This window comes from Orcinus orca, chromosome 13 (genome assembly GCF_937001465.1).
Source record: "Orcinus orca chromosome 13, mOrcOrc1.1, whole genome shotgun sequence".
NCBI lineage: Eukaryota > Metazoa > Chordata > Mammalia > Artiodactyla > Delphinidae > Orcinus > Orcinus orca.
In genome coordinates, this window is record NC_064571.1 from 6889751 (window position 1) to 6910166 (window position 20416).

Consider the following 20416-nt stretch of genomic DNA (forward strand, 5'->3'; position numbering starts at 1 on the left):
GGCGGGAAAAATCTCCATCACTTGTGGGACCTTCTCAAGCCTCACACACTTGCATTCACCTTGGCCTCTTACCCAGTGTGAAGGGTGCAATATTCCTGATGGAATGCTCTACTACCAGGAAGAGCGGGTGGGGGACACACACAGGGGTCTGGGAGTGTGAAAGTACACTTTCTGGTAGCACCTTTGTAATACTGAGAAGTCCTGGAGCTGGTGGTGATAGCGCTCACATTCCTGGGAAGGGCAGGAGGTAGATTCATTCCTTCCTTCCTATGCCGCCCACTGGCAGATATCCACACTGAAAGACACAGAGCCCCTGAGTGGGTGGAGTGTCTGTCCTAGAGGGAGGAGAGATCATTCCAGAGTCCGTCTGTGAACTGCAGTTGTAGTGAGTGTGCTGAAGAAACAGTAAATGCTGCGTGGATGAGTATTCCAGGGCTAGGGATGCTCTGAGGGTCATGGTTGACCTGCCTCTGAAGGATGACTTGGAATGAACCAGGAAAACCAGGAAGGTGCAGACCAGCATTCCTGGGGGAGAGAGAACCGTGAGGGGGAAGGAAAGCAGAGTGGGCTTGGGGAAGACATCGCAAAGAAAGCCTCGTGCTGGAGGTCATGCTGAGTCGTGGTCAATGTCATTGAATTAAAAGAGCAGGAAAGTATTTTGCTGAGACCACAGTAGGCACTTGTACCAGCAAATGCTGCTTTCTCGTCCCCACAAAACTACCTCCTGTACTCTGGGAGTACGTTACCAGCAGTAACCACACAGCATCTCTGAAACTGAAAATGGTCCCCAGAGTTGGCTGTGACCTGAAGCCACCGTTCCTCGGAGCCTATACCATCTCCCCAGCACAGGGCAGTGTGGGTTACAGAACCAGTGGCTCTGGAGTGTGACACCCAGCCTACCCTGAGGGTGCTGGGAGAATGTGTCTCCTTTTGGTCTTTTGGGTTTGGGCCCATCACCCAGTAAATCTAGGCTCTGAGGATGGTAGAACTACCAAGAGTTTCACTTGTATTCGGCAGGACCATTGCATGTATTTGGTGGGTGGACCGGATCCATCTTTGTGGTGTAGGCCACATTTGCTTCCACACTTTGATGGAACCCAAGGTGAATGGAGCTCGTACCTGCCAGTCATGTGCTGTACTCCTAGGAGCCTTCCCTGCTTAGAGTTGACGTGGTTGGAGGGCCCAGCGCTGCAACTCTGGGGCGTGTGCGATGCTCCCGGCCGCCCTGTCCACGGTGCAGCGGTGGGGAAGGGAGGATGGTCACAGCCTTGATTGGAGTTGTCCCATTAAGGAAGGGAGCTCATCTGTAAGTCCCACTGCAGGCAAGGCCCCCTGTCCAAACTCCATTAAATTTGGAGGCTTATGGGTCATTTCTTCTCTGTAGCCATGAGTCTGTTCTATCTGGCTTAATGTTTTTTCCCTTTGCTTGCAGGACAGTAGATCTGGAGAAACCAACAGCTGTGTTGAAGAAATAATTCGGGTAAGGATATTCTTTTACAAATCTTATCAACTGGTTGACATAGATTCCAAATAGAAGGAGGTGCAGCTGCAGTGTCAAAGTGAGCCCGTTGTGCGTGTGTTGTCTGATCTTTACCCTTTCTGAGGGTAATCACCTAAGTTGCCTAAATAACAGTACTTTACAAAACAACTTCTAAAGCTTCTTTTAGAAACCTAGGAGCTACACCTTAATCTGGTCCCTTTGCACAGGCTGGGGTGACACTGTATGAAAGGGATCAGCTGGAAGACAGAACAACAGAGTTGAGATGAAAAATATGATTGTGTTCACATTTGGATGCCCCCATTTATCACCCTACTATTTAAAAACATCTTTCAATAGTCTGTGCTTTCCAGTCAGGCAGGGGTTGCCTGGTTATTTTTCTCCCAAACTTAATTAGAATCAGAAGCACTCTGACAAAGAGGTGATGCTCCGTGTTGAAAATTTATTTCTATGTTGTTATGCGTGTTATTATTTTGCCTGTTTGTCTCTGTAGGCCTGTCCTTTTCATCATCATCCTCTCACGCGCACAGCCTCTGTGAACTAGTTTCATGCGCAGATGCACTTAGGCTGGGCTGTTCTGCCATGTTAGTGATCTCCTGAATACTCAGAACTTATAATCAGGATGTCCTCTTCAACCTATATTTTGTCTTCAATCATATTTTTCATCGGAATAACCTAATAATTGATAGCTCTCAGAAAGCTGATATTACACTGGGCAAAACACCAAGGCAAATCAGACCAGATGGTATGGCAATTCTCTATAAAGAAAAAGAAAAACTTTATTTTAATATGTTTGTAACTTTTGGGCATCCTACACCCTTTTTCTTGAATGGCTAGTGAATTACAGTAATATGGTTATGTGGTTTAAAATTTTACATTAACCATCAAATTGTTTTCAGCGGTAGGATTTTTATTTCTTCCTGGAAAGCATTATTTCATAAATAAATGTTTTCACTCTCGAATTGATTAAAATAACTCATTGAAGTTTGATTTGATGAATTCATAATGATTTTTGTTTTTCTGGGAGAGATTTATATAGAAAGCAGTTGTCAAAGTGTGGTAGCTTCATTTCTGGCATTCAATTATACGTTGTATAAAATACGTGTTGTATTTTACATCTAAATTATCTCTATCTTGGGGCCTTGTTTCAGGTTAAACACAGATAGTGTAAAATGCAGATGTACTTTTCCTATTTTTCTCTTTTAACATACTTTCATGTTTGGGGTCCCAATATTCAGTGTTCAAGCCGTCTTCCTTTGATTGGTTATGGTGTTTATATCTGCAAAATGATAATACCACAACACACCAATCCCCTCTTTGGTTTCTCTGTTTATGTTTAAAAAATCCTACCCCTTCTCATCCTTTCTTATCTTTTCTGAGGATATGGAAGAACTCTGTTGTTTGACCTTTCTGTCCTATATTCTAAGCAGGGCTTGAAGTTTATAAAGAGCTTGAGTGTTTCTCATACCATAACGATATACTTTAGAGAAGCAGTCCACAACCCTTTCGGCACCAGGGACTGGTTTTGTGGAAGACGTTTTTCCACGGGGGTGGGGGGATGGTTTTGGGATGATTCAAGCGCATTACATTTATTGTGCACTTTATTTCTATTATTATTACATAGTAATATATAATGAAATAATTATACAACTCACCGTAATGCTGACAGGAGGCAGAGCTCAGGCGGTAACGCGAGCGATGGGGAGCGGCTGTAAATACAGATCAAGCTTCGTTTGCTCACCCGCCGCTCACCTCCTGCTGTGCGGCCCCGTTCCTAACAGGCCACGGACCGGTAGTGGTCTGTGGCCCGAGGTATGGGGACCCCTGCTTTAGACAGTGCAAAATTCACTTCAAATAAAACTGAATGCTGGGGCTTCTCTGGTGGCGCAGTGGTTGAGAGTCCTCCTGCCACTGCAGGGGACACGGGTTTGTGCCCCGGTCCGGGAAGATCTCTTCCACGTGCCGCGGAGCGGCTGGGCCCGTGAGCCATGGCCACTGAGCCTGCGCGTCCAGAGCCTGTGCTCCGCAACAGTGAGAGGCCTGCGTACCGCAAAAAAAACCCCAAAAAACTGAATGCTGTAGTCAAGAGTTTAAAGCATTATTTATTTTTTTTCTTAAGAAAGCTGATGAGAGCCTGGCACCCCGGCCCCACTCTCCTACCTTCCCACAATACTGACCCCGAATCCATCACACCACGGGTGCTGCCCCTACCTGCCTTGAATCAGGCGTGGAACAAGAGGAAAAGCCTGGACCAATGAGAGAATTGATTTATGTGTACGCGCAGGGTCAAGGGTAGGGGGGATGCTTCCTTCATCAGAAGACAGCTGAACTCTGAGCTCCACACTTCCTAGAGCTTGTGAGGAGTGTTCCAAAGAGGAGATGGTATAGACTGGGAAGTGATGGTGGTGCTGGTGCTGTCATGTGAGCATCTTTCTCTCCCCTCACCTGGCAGTCTAAGGTGTTAGTAGTGCTCTAACTTCAGGAGCTCCTAGAGGATCATGTCTGTGTTCCCAGTTTTGCCTGGAATGTTTTTCTGGCTGTCACCTGCCTCTCACACCAGGCAGCCCCAGGATCGTCTTCCCCTCTTATCCTAAGCATCTCCTCTCCTGCAAACACAAGCGCAGGGCGCCTTCTCAGTTACAGCCTGTTGGATTTGTTGTGTATCTGTCACACATCAGTATTCTTCCCACACGGTGGCCCTAATGTTTGGAGTTTAGAATTCATGATTTTGTGGAATGAATAAATAAATGAGTGAGTGAGTAAAAGAATCCTCCAAAGGAGAGTGATGAGTACCGTTGTGATGGCTCAGAGATTCCCTTTGCTATAAATCACAGACAAGATGTACTGGCCTTTTTAATGCTTGGTTCCTGTGAACCATCTTTGTGGAGCCCAATTTTCCTTACCAGCATCTCTCCCCTTGGAATCAGCTCAGGTAAACCTGATGTCAGGGTCACCAGAGGTGCTTCCTACTTGCAGCCATCTCGTTGTAAAAAGGCTCTCTCTTGTTGTGGAGGAAAATCAGGGTCATGAAAAATACCTTAAAATTATGAACATGGAGGTGGTCATTGGACAAGTGTTTGCATGCCCTTTCCATGCGGGAGGTACTGAAAACAGCGGTGGGTCAGAGAGACATGACCCCTGGCCCTTTGGGAACCGACAATGTGCTGGAAGAGATAGATACTAAGTTTTTTTTTTTAATCTCATAAATAAATGTATAATGTGAATTGTGGTAAATACTCAGGGTTTTATGAGCGCTTACTCTAGGGTATATTACCGGGTTTGGGGTCAAGAACTACTTCCCTGAGGAAGCAGCCCTTGAACTGAGCTGGAGGGTGAGTAGGAAAGCAACCTAAGGAAAATGGTGAAGCTTCCAAGCAGAGGGAGTGAAGAGCTCAGCTGGTTAGAGACCCCGGAAGGAGAGAGAAGGCCCGCGTGGCTGGAGAGCAGGTGGGAAAAGCCAGGCAGGAGCGGCCAGTCGTGCTGTGCTTTCTCAGCCACATTCGAGAGCCTCTAAGCACGGGGGAACCGGTGAAGGATTGGGGCTGGGAGCGATGTGATCAGATTGTAGGTGCACCGTTCTGGCTGCTGTGAGGAGTGGCTTGAGGGGAAAATGGAAGAGGAATGTGGGGCTGATGCGGGCTCCAAGCGAGGGACGCTTGCTGGAGACACGGGAAGATTGAGGGAGATGCTGTGTTGGGTTGGGGAGAAGAGGACATCCTCTGTTAATTTTTAGACGTGCTGAGTTTGAGGTGCCTTTGTGATGTGCAAGTAGACGAGGAGAATGTAGAGGAACTCAGAACGGAGGTCTGAGCTGCAGGCCAGCATTTTGGATGAATTAGCACATTGGCAGTAAAACCACAGACATGGGTACATTTGCCTGGAGAGAACCTTGAGGCTGAGAAGCAGTGAGGGCCTGAATTCCACCATGTCAGGGGCAGGGAAGGGAGGAAGATCCGCTGGCAAACGAACATGAGAGGGAGTGACTAGAGAAAATTGGGGCCGTGGAAAGCCACAGAATTCAAGGAAAGAGAGTTTCCATCCAACAGGGTGCAGAATTTCTGAGAGGACACGAAAAGATGAGGATCGAAAGCCACCCAACGGATTGGACAACAAAAAGGTCGTTGGTGACCTCATGGAGAGCTGTGTCTGTGGAGGAGAGGGGGCAGGGTCCAGACTGGAGAAAACTGAGAGGATGGAGTCCCTGAGTTTAGAGACCTCTTGTGAGGAAAGGCAGTGGTTTCCGTTCCATTTATTTCCATTCCATTTATTTCCTACACAGTCACGACCGCCAATGAGGATAGGCTAACATTTATTGAGCACTTACTATATCTGGGACACTCTTCCAAGCTTCTTGCATGTGTTTTCTCATTGGACCATCACAACTGCCTTCTGTGAAGTTGGGAACTATTATCATCCCCATTTTACAGAGGAAGAAACTGAGGCGAGGGGAGGTTAAACACAGCTCGCCAAGGGAACAGCTACCACATGGTAGAGCTGGGATTTTAACCAGCACCACCATCTGGGACCAGCACCCCCTCTCTCTTACCTGCTGTGCTGTCTTATTAAAGGAAGAAGCCCCCCCCCACCCCAGCTCATTCATGAAACCACTCAGGCATTTTGCTGTGAAAGGGAGGTTTCCCGTTCCCATGTGTGTTTGATCTGAAAGTGCCCGATCATGCGTGTGTGCACTTGAACTTAATGGAGGTTTTATGGCCAACGTCAGCAATCTCACCTTTGAACTTCTTTTTCCTCCCCCCTCTCTTATTTTTGCTGAGGTGACTGTTTTCAAGTCATTTGAATGTTACATTATGTTCTCCAGTATAATTATTTTTTATCGTCACTCAGAGAATTTCAATCCTGGGACCTAGTAAATCTGTGTATTACTGCAAAATTCATTTAGGAGATGGGCACTAAGGGCTGGGAGCCCTCATTGCTGACATATGTTTGTAACAGACAGTTTTCTGTTACACTGTATTTCATCCCTAAAGGCTCCAGTGCTGTAATACTTAGGTGCTTTCCCTAGCATTACCCATTAACGTAGAATGGCATTAACATTTGTTCAGCAAATAAAATCCATTTACAACTTAATGGGGGTGTGCAGGGCTGGAATCTAGAAGGCACAGATTTTATGCCGCACAGCTCTAGATGGTGTTTATTGCCGAGCATTCCTCATAACGTAGGGAGCCTTTGTCATAGAGACCAGTGTTTTGAGATCTGGTTTGGATTTAAAGGATGAATTTAGAGACAATCTCAGTGCAACATCTGAGCAGATTATCTTCTTGGCTTTCATCTTTAGTCACTAATTTAATTCCAATTTCCTGTGAAATATTCATGGCGAATGTTTACGTAGAGTTGCCTTTCTGTTGATATGAAAGGAGTAACTGGGACTTGTTTAAATTCTGGAGACCCAAACCAATTTCCTGACACTATAATTGAACAGATTTCCAGCAGACAGAGGGAACTCCTTTTCCTTGGTTTTCTAGAAACTAAGGAGCCTCCTAGGCAAGATTTCCAGTTGTGATGCTGGGAGATCTGTGAGTGAGGAGAGCGTTGAGATTACCATCACATGGGACGCACATCGTCATGGCCCCCTCACGTGTTCAGACCCTGGATGGTAAGACAAGAGAAACCTTGTGCTGAAATGTCTACAGGCTCCGTAACCCACATGAAAATATATTAGCCACTCGGAGAAAATAGAGAACAAAGGGACAACTTGTTTTAAGTGACCTGTTTGGGTCGTTTGCAGAGCTGGACCTAGGTCAAATCTCCCGTTTCAGACCAGACAGGCGTTTCCTGCCTCATGTTGTCTTTTTTTATTTTATTTTATAAATTATCTCATTTGTTTCAAGTAGTAAAGATTTTATTCATGGCAAAATGAAACCCACAAGTGGCAAAATCAATCCGGGTATAAATGTAGAGGAGCCCGTTTATATATCCCATGACTTGTCGTAATAAAATCGAATCAAAGCAAAAGTAAACCTGGTGGAGGTCTAGAGAAATTCACCAAGCAAAAGCTACATGTTTTATCCAAGATAAATGAGTTTCACTGGGTAGTGTTTTGTTTTGCTTTTTCTTTTTGCAGTTGGCCACTTGGACGGATAGAGACAGCAGGAGCACAATTTATATCTTATTTTACATCTGTAGGTGCATTTTTACTAGATGTTATTATATTTGTCCTTTTGGCTGAAACCAAAAGCCCTACTTAAATGACTCCATTTCTCTTCCAGGGGCATCCTGGTGCCTGTAAGGGGTGTGCAGCAGCCTGCCGCTTGTTTCAGGGCCATTTGGCTACACTTTGTAGGCTTTGTGATGACTCTGGAGGTGTCCAGTTTGTAACAGAGGTGGGGCGAGAATACTCTAATTCAGAATCTGTTCCGAGCCCAGAGGCTTTGGGGTGATGGCCAAAGGGACCATGGAGGTCTGGAAGCTCCTACTGGGAGTGAATGGCTTTGCCTTTCTGTTTTTACCTGTCGTCTTCTGATGCACACGGTTAGACATCACAGAGGCATTTACAGAACCAGGGGGGTAGAAGACCGAGGGGATGTTAGCAGCCCAAGCAGCATATATTCTGTGGGAATATACTCTCTGCCCTCATAGTCAAGGGTGAGTTCTGATACCGCAGTCGATATCTTTGCACGGGTGTTTGTCATTATCTTACTGTGAAGGTGCCGACTGGAAGATAGGAGGAGGTGCACACACAGTGTTAACAACAGCTGGATGCCACAGGCCGTCACGGAGCTCACGGTGCCGTGTACCTCCTGCTGTGCCCAGGGTGGGACAAGGGAAGCATGTCAGTAGCCAGACTGCACCATGGGCGGGGTTTCCAGCAAGGTCAAAGGCACACCTTCCCCATTTCTTGTGAAGAAACTTGGAGAACTTCAGCACTACATTAGAGGACTGAGGCATTAAATATACTTGATTTTTAAAGTTGTCTGTTGCTCTAGCCTTGCAAGGTACATCCACCGAGCAAAGAGATAGTGAGACTGGGCTCAAGACAGAGTCAGATTCTTGGAGGTCCTCTGCAGAGCCACACGTGCTCTGGCCCCATCTCTCACCCCTGCCCACCTCTCACTCTGTACATGGCTTCTGCAGGAGCGGCACCACAGCTCTCTCCCTCACCTCCGGGCTTCACGCATGCTCTTCTCTAACCCCAGAGCACGCTCTGTCTACGCCTGACCCCGAACACCTGACTGTTTCTTGCTTATCTTCCAAACCTCACTTAAGATGTCACTCCCTCCAGGAAGCCTTCCTGATTGCCAGAGTCTGAGTTAGATGCTCTTGTTCTATATTCCCCAAGTACGCTTTACTTTTATCATAGCACTTATTGTACTAAGTCATAATTGTCTTTCTTAAGCCCCATTAGGCTCTTACCATCCATCTCCAGGGGCTATCAAACTGCCTGGCATGTAATGGGTGTTTAATTAATGCTGAATAAATGGACGAGGTATAATGAATGAATGCCTTTGACCTTTTGCTCAGTGTCTGTTTTTCCTCTCCACCCTGTTGTCCTTCCAGTCCTCCAACAAAAAAAAGATTGAGGTGCTGTCCCCCTGAAACATAAGCTCTCCAAGGACGGTCGAGATTGTTGGGTTACCTGGGAGCATTAGAACATTCTACATTTCGCACAAATTCAAGAGAGATGAGAGTTCAACTAATAACTCCTGAGGGTTGGAAGTGAAAAGGCATCCCCAGCTACTGCTGGTATCCATGCCAGAAAAGCTCAGACCTTTTGTATCTGCCACTTGTAGTCTGATTATCTTTCATGAAACTGAGTTTTCCATTTTGATAGCTAATGAATGTAATGTACAAGCTGAAGAAATCAAGATAATAAATTTGCAGGGATAATTTGGTTAATTACCATATTGCTGCTGGTGTAACCGAGGGAGGGAAGTCAAAGCTATTTCCACTGCTAATATGCTCCGTGTAAAGCAGTTCTTGGAACAATTACCCAAAGTTATCAACTCAAGACATACATTTTAAAATTGTACTTATTACCATGAAAACCACACACGGTGTTCTCTTTTTTCAAATGGAGGGTTGTGAAATTACACAGATTTGCTGCAAATTACTATTGTACACATACAGGAAAGTTAAAAATAATTGCTAAGATCGAAAATGATAATTTGAGGATTGACAAGATACAGGCCTTGAAAAATTAGAACCTCTATCTAGATATTAATGGTATCTTTTAAGTAAGACATAATTACCTGTAGTTCTTACACTCATAATTATTTAGATCATTATAATGGAAAAAACTTAGAAACCTGATTATTCTTTTGCCATTTCATTTATGTGCTGTTTTATGATTTCTGATATATTTGGTTTATAGTTATGCAGTTTGTGTGTTTTTAATGGTTGTTGGATGCAATGAGATGTAAGTATTTTAAAAATGTAGGGGTTGAAACTCAGGACGTTTTTCATGACTTTTAGAACATGTGCCCGTATTTATCTACAGGTGGTTTTGTTCTGATTTTGAAAGCTGTCCACACACACAGCCCACAGTTTCAGAATGGGTAATCCAGTTTGGGCATTCTTTTTTTTTTTTTTTTTTTTTGCGGTACACGGGCCTCTCACTGTTGTGGCCTCTCCCATTGCAGAGCACAGGCTCCGGACGCGCAGGCTCAGCGGCCATGGCTCACGGGCCCAGCCGCTCCGCGGCATGTGGGATCCTCCCGGACCGGGGCACAAACCCACGTCCCCCGCATCGGCAGGCGGACCCTCAACCACTGCGCCACCAGGGAAGCCCTAGTTTTGGCATTCTTTAAGCTCCTAAATTAACTGGTGTTTGCACCTGAGGCATTTTCCCATTTGCACATGGCTCCATTCCTGGGCCCATGTGTAGCCCAGAAGTTCTGGAGAATCGCTATGCTTGGCCTGCTTCCTGAACACCTTTGGTTCTGCTGATGAACTGGGAAACGTACACCTCTTCCTGTCTCTCCAGATACAGTAGTCCTCTTTTATCCGAGGTTGCAGTTACCCATGGTCAATTGAGGTCTGAAAATGTTAAATAGAGAATTCCAGAAATAATTCATCAGTTTTAAATCATGTGCTGTTCGGAGGCAGGTGATGAAATCTCGTGGCATCTTGCTCCGTCCCACCTGGGATGAGAACCGTCTCTTTGTCCGGCGTATCCCGTGCATCTCGGTATCTCTCTCGGTACTGTGTTCAAGTGGCTCTTATTTTAGTTAATAATGGCCCCAAAGTGCAAGAGTAGTGATGCTGGCAGTTCTGCTCTTCTCTGCCTGTGCCTAATTTATAAATTAAACTTTATCCTAGGTATGTGTATATAGGAAAAAACAATACGTGTAGGGTTTGGTGCTACTTGTGGTTTCAGGCACCCACCGGGGGTCTTAGAACATAACCCCATGGATAAGGGGGGGTTGCAGTATTGGGCTGGAAAATAATGTCATATCCTGACACTAGCTGATTTATTTCTTACAGCTTCTCCCTCTCTCTTTCCTCCCACTAAAAAGGTGTACCTATTTATGCAAAAGTATATCTTTCTCTCTCCCCTGAATTTCCTAAAGAGTTACAGGCGTTGTAACCCATGGGCGGTTTGCTGTTTATTATTACAACTTCTTCATTACAGTGTTTTCATTTTAATGCCTTATTTTTTATTGTAATCCTAAATCATGAGAGGTCTGTGGTTCTGTAGAATTAAAAATACTAAAAATTTTATATTCTTCTCCTTTTTTTAAAAAAAAAGTATTTTTCTGTGAACATTGATTAGGCTTCTGGTTTTTTTTTTTTTTTTTTTTTTCGGTACGCGGGCCTCTCACTGTTGTGGCCTCTCCCGTTGCGGAGCACAGGCTCCGGACGCGCAGGCTCAGCGGCCATGGCTCACGGGCCTAGCCACTCCGTGGCATGTGGGATCTTCCCGGACCGGGACACGAACCCGTGTCCCCTGCATCGGCAGGCGGACTCTCAACCACTGCGCCACCAGGGAAGCCCTGATTAGGCTTCTGAAACGTGATTCAAAATCCTAAGATCAGCATGCTTATTATTGACATATTACGCATTAATTTAAAACTCTATGCCTCAGCTACTTGTAAATATCTTTTTAATAATCTCAAATATAGATTTATTTTTGCATATGAAGTACATATTTTCTAAAAATCACCCTGGGATTCTATATTAATTTAACAGTATCGATATATTTATATCTGCATACTTTATGAATCATTTTAGCCTTCCCTTCTCTGGCAATAACTTGTGAACTCACAGTATTTTTGGTCAGTTTTTAAACATGTTTTTGAATTCAGTTTAACAGTGTCTGTCTGGGTGGGGGAGAGGGAATGATAGGCTTTCATTTATTTTTCTTATTTTTTTGCAATTTTGGAAGATATTTTATTATATATAATTAAAGAGTACTTTTTTGGTAAACATACTATTTTTAATAAAATATAATCTATAAGGGCAAACATGAATCAAGGATATGATAAAATATTGATTAAAATAAATCCTACTCTTTCCTTTGTAGAATATAGATTATTATAAGTGGTTACTTTTTATTTTCCAACTTGGCAACAGTTTAGTACGATAAACCCAAGAGAAAAGTTAATATATTCAAGATATATTAATATCTGAGTTTGAATACGCAAAGTATTTTTAAAAAGTAATATTATAAAAATGAAAGTCCTTGAGCATATGCTGACAGGACAGGCTTTTAAAAATAGAACCTTTCAAGTTAGCTAAAAATGTTAGTACAGCTTCTGAAAAATGACCGAATCCCCCGAAACCTACCCAGGCTGCTTCTCTGGAAACCAAATGACAGTCTTTTACCCAGCTTCAAACAGGAAAGCCATTTGAAAACTCAGCTGCAGATAAACTAGAGAGAAAGAGGAAAAGGGAGAAAGAAAATCCGGCCATGATGCGTGAAGAAGATGGTGTCGTGAGAGGTTCCCTCCAGTGAGAGTAAAACCTCCCCTCCGGGCTGCAACATGAGCATTGATCATTCTGACCTTTTCGCTTTCTATTTCCTTGGTTTTCTCAATGAAGTCTCTCACTCAGCCCTCCACCCGCACCCCAACCCCAGACTCTGGAAAGAGGCAAGAAATGAACACTGAGTTCTTTTGGACGTTGGCTGGTTATTGTTGTATGAAATCAGGAGATCACTGTGACATGAATACAGACTCAATAGCAGATTCCCAGAAGGTTCAAAACAGTGTAGATGGTGATGGGGGGAGGGGGGGACTCATGGTAACTGGAGTCATCTAGAAAGATCGTCAGCAACCCTTGGATAGTTGAAATGATTAATCACTTCAGCACAAAAGAGCACAAAAGGAGATTTGTTAAGAATAAGCGGGGGACAGAGTGCTACCTCCAGGGGTGACAGGCCTGTCTGCTTAATAATGTATTTTTAAAGTGTATGCCACATCAAAAGCCAAGCACGTGCAAATGGAGGAAAATGGAAAGAAAAAGCAGTGGTCAGAATACTTAGTGCATTAGAACAAATGTTTCCGAGATCAGATTGGCAATAATTTTGATTGGAGCATTTTTTAAATGCATTCTTATGCCCCGCCCAACCTCCCACCCCCAAGGTCTTAGCAGCCCTGGGAAAACTCACGGTCCCTAGAAGGATGTGTGCTGGACCTTTTATCACTAAAAACGATAAAGAGCCCATCAAAGCAATATTGTGTGATAGCCCCCCTTTCTTTGAGGTGCGGGGGTCTCAATAGTCTCCTTGGACTAGAGCAAACTCCATGAATGAAAGCAACAGAAGCAATAATGATAGCATGGCTTAACACGCATTGATGGCTTTCTGTGCCCTCGATGTCTGTTATCTCCTTTAATCCTCACTCTAACTCTAGATGATGTCATCCTCATCTTCCAGAGCAGGAAACTGAGATAAGGGGAGGGGAACACATAGTAAATAAGAGACATGGTTAAGGTTTAAACTCCAGAGTCCAGAGCCTAAGTTCATAAACCAGATAGAGTGATTTTATTTTATTTTACTTTATTTTTTTTTTTTTGCTGTACGCGGGCCTCTCACTGTTGTGGCCTCTCCCGCTGCGGAGCACAGGCTCCGGACGCGCAGGCTCAGCGGCCATGGCTCACGGGCCCAGCCGCTCCGCGGCACGTGGGATCTTCCCGGACCGGGGCACGAACCCGCGTCCCCTGCATCGGCAGGCGGACTCCCAACCACTGCGCCACCAGGGAAGCCCCAGAAGTACCTTTGATAGTTCCTTACAAATTGGTCTTGAGCGTGTATTCACCTGTAACCTAGTTACTGGTGGTACATCTTGAAGTACCAGCTTCTGCATCAGCCTGTGTTTTGCTACCTTCCATAAAGCTCCATGTTACTGACACCACCTGCTCGTATTACCCTTCGTAAGAGCCCCAATAGCCAACACTGTCCTCCTCCCCAGGAGAGGGGTGGGTGAAAATGTAGAGTCAGAGGCACCGAGAGGTCCAGGTGGCCGCAGCCCGCACCCCTGGCTGCACAGGTGTGAATTTTCACTGTCGCTGGAGGGAGTTCTTGCATCAGACACTCTGTTTGACAATGGCTCTGCTGCTGACCAGCTTGGTAGCATTGAGTCAATAGAGATTTCAATACAGTGCACAGTTTGCAAAGAAGAAAGCTATGGTTCTTGCTCGTTATTTGATATGGCTGTAACATCTGTTGCCAGATAAATTTGTGGATACAAACATCTTCGTGAATCAGCATACCTAACCACACGTTTTCATTCATCAAACGCAGTTCTGGAGGTAAGCCAGTCTTGCAGATCTGTGATTGAAATCAACCTTTTATTTTGGAACTGATGACTGTTAGCTGCCGTTATTCTCATTAGGGTAATCAAGTATTTTCAAACTCGTTGGAGATGAGGTTCACTTAAGGAAATCTCAGTCCATGAAATCCGGTTGTAGAATATTTGTGAGATTAGCTCTTTATTGCTAAGAAATCATTGTTTTGCTAAAGGACTCCTGCCTACAGGAAAGGATTAACCTAGGATTCATAGCAAATTCCCCTAGATATCTAGAATCTAGATATCTGCTTACAGCTTTTTTACAGCTTAGCATGACTAGAAAACAAGGGTTTTGGAATCACTTTGAGTTTGATTTGACAAATGATAAAATATAAAGACAATGCTTCCTTGGAATAAAAATGAAAGCCAGTGGGACATTATAAATCACTTTACAAAAATATCATTTTTTTTTTTTTTTTTGTACAACTGTTCAGGTGCGCACACTAATAAGCAAAGCGGCTGCAAAGGGAATAAATGCAGACTACACCCCCTGGTGGAACATTGTTTGATAGGTGGTTGATGGCATTTTCTCTCTTTAAATAGAGTTGAAGTGCGTATTTAAATTTCTTTGCCTTCTTAATTATTGTAAACTACGTTCATTTATGTCAATTTATGCCTGTTAGTTGCTTTTACAAGTATATGGTTATACCAAGTATGCCTAATTATGAATCAGATTACCCAGGCAAAGTCGTTTTTATAATATATGTTCTAGTCTACTGTGTGTCTAACGACTCCTTTTCAGAGCTCACAAAGGATTAAAAATTATGCCTAGCTTCTAACTTATAGGAGTATTTTCACATTGAAATAAACTTGGTAGATTGCTTGGAACAGCTGTCTTGCTTATTGGCAAATGACATAGAACCCTCCTACTTAAATATAAATCCTTTCCATGTTAAGACTTATCCAACTGATGAGGAGAGCAGAGTAAGACTCAGAAATCTGCTTGGGCTTGGAAGGGCAGTGAATTAAAATAGTGGAAGTCTTTAAAGAGGTAGGTTGAGAAAATCCCCAGCTTCCACATAGAGCCTTAAAAGAAGACACAAGAAGGGAAATGGGTGGATATTCCTGTACCATGTATGAAGGATTATATCTTTTCAATATTGTGTTTTTCATTGACATACAGATTTAATTTCAATTAGAATGTGATTGCCTACATTTCTGTATGATTTTGTAGCACCCAGCAGTATTCTCAGTAAGTACTTGAATGATTTATTGAAAATCTAACTTCATGAAAAAACTGACTCATTCAATTTTTAAAGACATCTTATATATCCTTTCAAGTATGGGACTTATTACTTGTTAATTATTTATATTCAACACCTTGAGTTATTACTATAAAAAAGTCAGTGACCCCTAGCATCCAAAAATGAGTAAGAGCTGGAATTTTACATGTAGAAAATTCAGGTCTTCATGGGAACTCAAAGGCATCTAAAATTATAAACTGTTTTTACATCTGTTAGGAATCCACTCTTGAGTGGATTAGGAGTTTATAATGATACCTGTGGTTACTTGAAAATGAAGAATTGGGCATGCACATTCAGCAGAGTCAGTAGTGAGTTTTCTTTTTTTTTTTTAATTGGGGTATATTTGTTTTACAGTCTTGTGTTAGTTTCTACCGTACAGCGAAGTGAGTCAGCCATATGTATACATATATCTCCTCTTTTTTGGATTTCCTTCCCATTTAGGTCACCACAGAGCACTAAGTGGAGTTCCCTGTGCTATACAGTAGGTTCTCATTAGTTATCTATTTTATACATAGGAGTGTATGTGTATGTATATGTGTGTGTGTGTGTCAATCCCAGTCTCCTTTAACGGATTTTCTTCTCCTCCTGTGGCAGCAATAACATGTGGTTGACCCAGGCTGGTTGTATGGCTCAAAGGAGATTAAGGATTGCACACAGCTTGGTAAAGTGCTATTAAAAACAGCAGTGTTTCAGCTCAGAGCTACAGAAGGTAGAGAGCTGGAGAGAGCACCACTTCCACTCTTACAAGAGGAAAAAAAAGCCAGAGAAAGCGCACATTAGCTACTTGTATTAAACCCATGAAAGAACTGAGGTCGCAAGGCAAACGACCTGAAATGTGAAGGGAGACAGGCACCTTCAGGGAGAAACAGGACTTGAGCATCTGCTTGTAAGGGACGCCACCCAAGGCCATGTAAACCAGTTAGAAGAAACTTGTATGATTGGCAAAGGTGAACGTGGGCTCACAAGAGGGCACCACAAGCACAGGGGAGTTTGCACTCTTCTGCAGGCTTTTCTTCCCCCAGGTGCTCATAGGGAAGACCTGGGAGCAGGCTGGGAGGCCTCACCTGTGGTGTTGGCTAGGGGAAGGGAATTGCAGCCACTGCTGAACCTCCACCCAGACCCATCTCCTCTTTCTCTCCTACTGATCACAAACCTTAATCTGTAGGAAGAAGGGCACAAAACTGCAGCCTGAGAGCCCTGGTGGGTCCCCCTATAGCTGGAGGAGAGGAATGGCAACCATCACCCAAACAACGCACACCCTTCTCCCCTGTCATTCCTTAATCTTCAGGGGTTAGGGCAACCAGAATGCATCCTGAAGTCCCTGTGGGAAACCCACTGTGTCGGCAGAGTCTGGGGGCTTTTTTTCAGAAAAAACAAAAAGCTCTACCCCTAGGGAAGGGTCAGGAATATGTGCTTCCTAACATTACATTACATCTGGAGGAAAGCTACACCACCAAGACTCATGTTCACAGTGCCCAGCGAACACCAAGGCTTAAGCAAAACATCAGAGACCATCTTCTTTCCCCGGCTCTCCAACCACTGCACAGACTAGCACTGAGTAAAAAGAACAGTGGGATACAACTGGGAGAGCTATGCAAAGAGAAGACCCAAAGCCTAGTGGGAGACTCATAGCCCAGCAGAGAGCAAATTCACATCCAGCCCAACCCCTCATTAGATTAACACAAACCTCCACACTGAAGACCTAACAGAAGGAAAGGCATTCTCATCTCCAAGAATAGAACATACTTCCCTCAGAATCCCCTGTCTTATACAACATGTTTGGTGTTCAACGGAAAATTAGGAGACCTATAAAAGTGTAAGAAAAAGCACAATCTGAAGGGACAAAGCAATCATCAGAACCTGACACAGATATTAGAACTATCAGACACGGAACTTAACTGGCTACAATTAACATATTAATGGCTCTTAAGGAAAAGGCAGACAGCATGCAAGATCACACCGATAATTTCACTAGGGTGATGGAAACTGTAAGAGATGACCACATGAAAAAAGTTGATAAATGAAAAAGAGATGAAGAATGTCTGTAATGGACTCATCATTAGGCTGGGCACAGTTGAAGAAAGAATCCATGATCATGAAGATAAATCAACAGAAATTACTCAAACTGAAAACAAAGAGATAACAGTGTCAAACAACAACAAAAACAGAACAGAGCATCCAAGACTGGTTGGATAATATTAAATGGTCAAGCACATGTAACTGAAATTCCAGAAGGAGGAAAAACAAAGAGAACAGGGCAGAAGAAATAATGGCCAAGAATTTTCCAAAATTAGTGACAGACACCAAACCACATATCCCAGAAACTCAAGCTCAGAGAATACTTAGCAAGATAAATACCAACACACACACATGCACACAATCACACACACACCCTAATGTATATCATATTCAAACTGCTGAAAACTGAAGACAGAGACAATCTTGAAGTCAACCAGAGAAAAAAAGACACTTTAGCAACAGAGGGACCAGGATAAAAATGACAGACTTTTCATGGGTAACCAGGCAAGCAATAAGACAACAGAATACATCTTTAAAGTGTGAAACGAGGTGAGGGGGAACCTCAACCCAGAATTCTCAACAAAAATATTCTTCAAAAGCTAAAGAGAAATCGTTTTCCAGGCAAATAAAAACCGTGGGAATTCATTATCAGATCAACCAGACAAGAAGTGGTAAAGGAAGTTCTTTAGGCAGAAGGAATATGATGTAGTCAAAAATTCAGATCTTCCCACACAAAAATAAGAGTATCAGAAACGGAATAGATAAAGTAAAACAGGCCCAACAGCATGTAGTAAATGCTAAAGCCTGGCCTTACACCGAGTTCCTTTATTTACTGATTAAAAGGCAACCATTACGTACTATTTAACAGGTAGGGAGTTTGAGCTTGGAAAGATGAAGAAGTTGTGGTGGTTAGGGTTGTACAAGAATGTAAATATACGTAAGGCCACTGAACCATGTACGTAAAAATGGTAAATTTTACATCGTGTGTATTACCTCAGTGAGCAACTGTTATATCCAAGAGGTGCTCCACAGCATGCAAACATACAGCAATGTTTTCCCTCTCATTTTCTCTCTTTTTAAATTTAATTTAATTAACTTATTTATTCTTGGCTCTGTTGGGTCTTTGTTGCTGCGCGTGGGCTTTCTCTAGTTGCGGCGAGTGGGGGCTGCTCTTCGTTGCGGTGCGCGGGCTTCTCATGGCGATGGCTTCTCTTGTTGCGGAGCGCGGGCTCTAGGCACGTGGGCTTCAGCAGTTGTGGCTCGCGGGCTCTAGAGCGCAGGCTCAGTAGTTGTGGTGCACGGGCTTAGTTGCTCTGCGGCATGTGGGATCTTCCCAGACCAGGACTCGAACCCGTGTCCCCTGCATTGGCAGGCGGATTCTTAATCACTGTGCCCCCAGGGAAGTCCCTCATTTTCTCTTGAAACCCTTTTCACAAGCTACTTCTCTCCCTGCTGATGAATGAAATCTCAGTAACTCCCATGGCTTTTCCAGATACTACTCGATGATTTTAAAGTTCTCTAGTCACTCTTAGTGACAAAATGTTTCACTTCAGTAATTAAAGTGCCCAGTCACAAGCCATCATCAAAGCTCTGAACTTCATTTAAAGTTAAAGATTTCTTTCCCCCAACTTGGGTTTCCTGCAAGCTGGAATCCTAGGAAGGAATGAGGGTCATGGCTGTGCCTTCTCTATTTCACTGGCTTGCGCTTTTCTTTTTTTCAGTTGAGGTTTCTGGTTCCACTAGAGCTAGGGTGACAAGAGAGAGGTGAAGGGCAAAAGAAGTCACACTTGGTGGTCCTTGTGAGCTGACACTGGTGCTCTTTTGGGTTGGTGGGTCTCTCTCTCTCTCTCTCTCTCTCTTTAGGAGAGAAAGAATATTCTTTCTCTCACAGGGTTGTTTAATGGTTCCAAGTAGATTTTCCTAACTGTAAACATCCACCTGTAGCTGCTTTGATGAGGGTGATGCCCCTCCTCCAGCCTAAACGACCTCACTTCTTCGCCTGTTTTTGCCCCAACCTGGCTTCTGCATCCAATGGTACAGTTAGTCTCTGTAGATGGGAGTGGAGCCCATAGCCAACACAGTCTTCTGTGCTGCCACCCTGGCCACTCAAGTCAGCCAACGCCCCTGTGGAGTTTCTCAGGCTTGTGTTAGGTATTCCCAAACTCCCAGAGCAAATATAAAGCCCCCCGAGGGCTGTTGGGGTATGTGTGGGTGTGGGATGGGGGCTGTTTAAAAGCCTTCTTACTTGAGCTTGAGGTGAGGAAAAACCGTCTCCCTTCCCCTCCCTCACTTCAGATGGGGGAGGCAAATGTAGCGGTATTACAGCTACTTTCTCCAACGAAATTCACTTTCGGGGCCTCTAAAAAGAAACGGAATTGAGTTATTTGTAGTGAGGTGGATGGACCTAGAGTCTGTCATACAGAGTGTCGAGCAAAAGGTCATGAAAGGCTTGTTGAGCCCCTGGATGAGAGCTCTGCCCTGCCTAGGTGTGCCTCCCTTGGATTATATGGCATCTGTTGTTTGTTCTAAATCAAAAGACAAAGAACGAGTTCCACTGTCACATCCTGTTCACTAGTACTCAGTTTTAGCACGATCAGGAGGTACATGCTTAAATAGAAGGTACGCTTAGTAGAAGGTTTGCCATTTTGTTCTACGTTACCGTAGTATATACCATCTAGGTTACAAATAAAGCTCTTAGAGGAAAACATAGGCAGAACGCTCTGTGACACCAATCACAGCAAGATCCTTTTTGACCCTCATCCTAGAGAAATGGAAATAAAAACAAAAATAAACAAATGGGACCTAATGAAACTTCAAAACTTCTGCACAGCAAAGGAAACCATAGACGAGACAGAAAGACAGCCCTCAGCCTGGGAGAAAATATTTGCAAACGAAGTAACTGACAAAGG

The 20416-nt window shown here is 43.9% G+C and overlaps 1 protein-coding gene across 15 annotated transcripts in view; it reads left to right on the top strand.

Moving 5' to 3' along the window:
• Positions 1 to 20416, top strand: part of AFF3 (ALF transcription elongation factor 3) — a 561951-nt gene that overhangs the window by 263545 nt on the left and 277990 nt on the right. For all 15 annotated transcript variants that reach the window (XM_049696189.1, XM_049696192.1, XM_049696190.1 and 12 more), the window contains one exon: positions 1433 to 1480. In XM_049696189.1, the coding sequence (XP_049552146.1) occupies positions 1433 to 1480 (48 nt within the window). The remainder of the gene's footprint in view (positions 1 to 1432; positions 1481 to 20416) is intronic.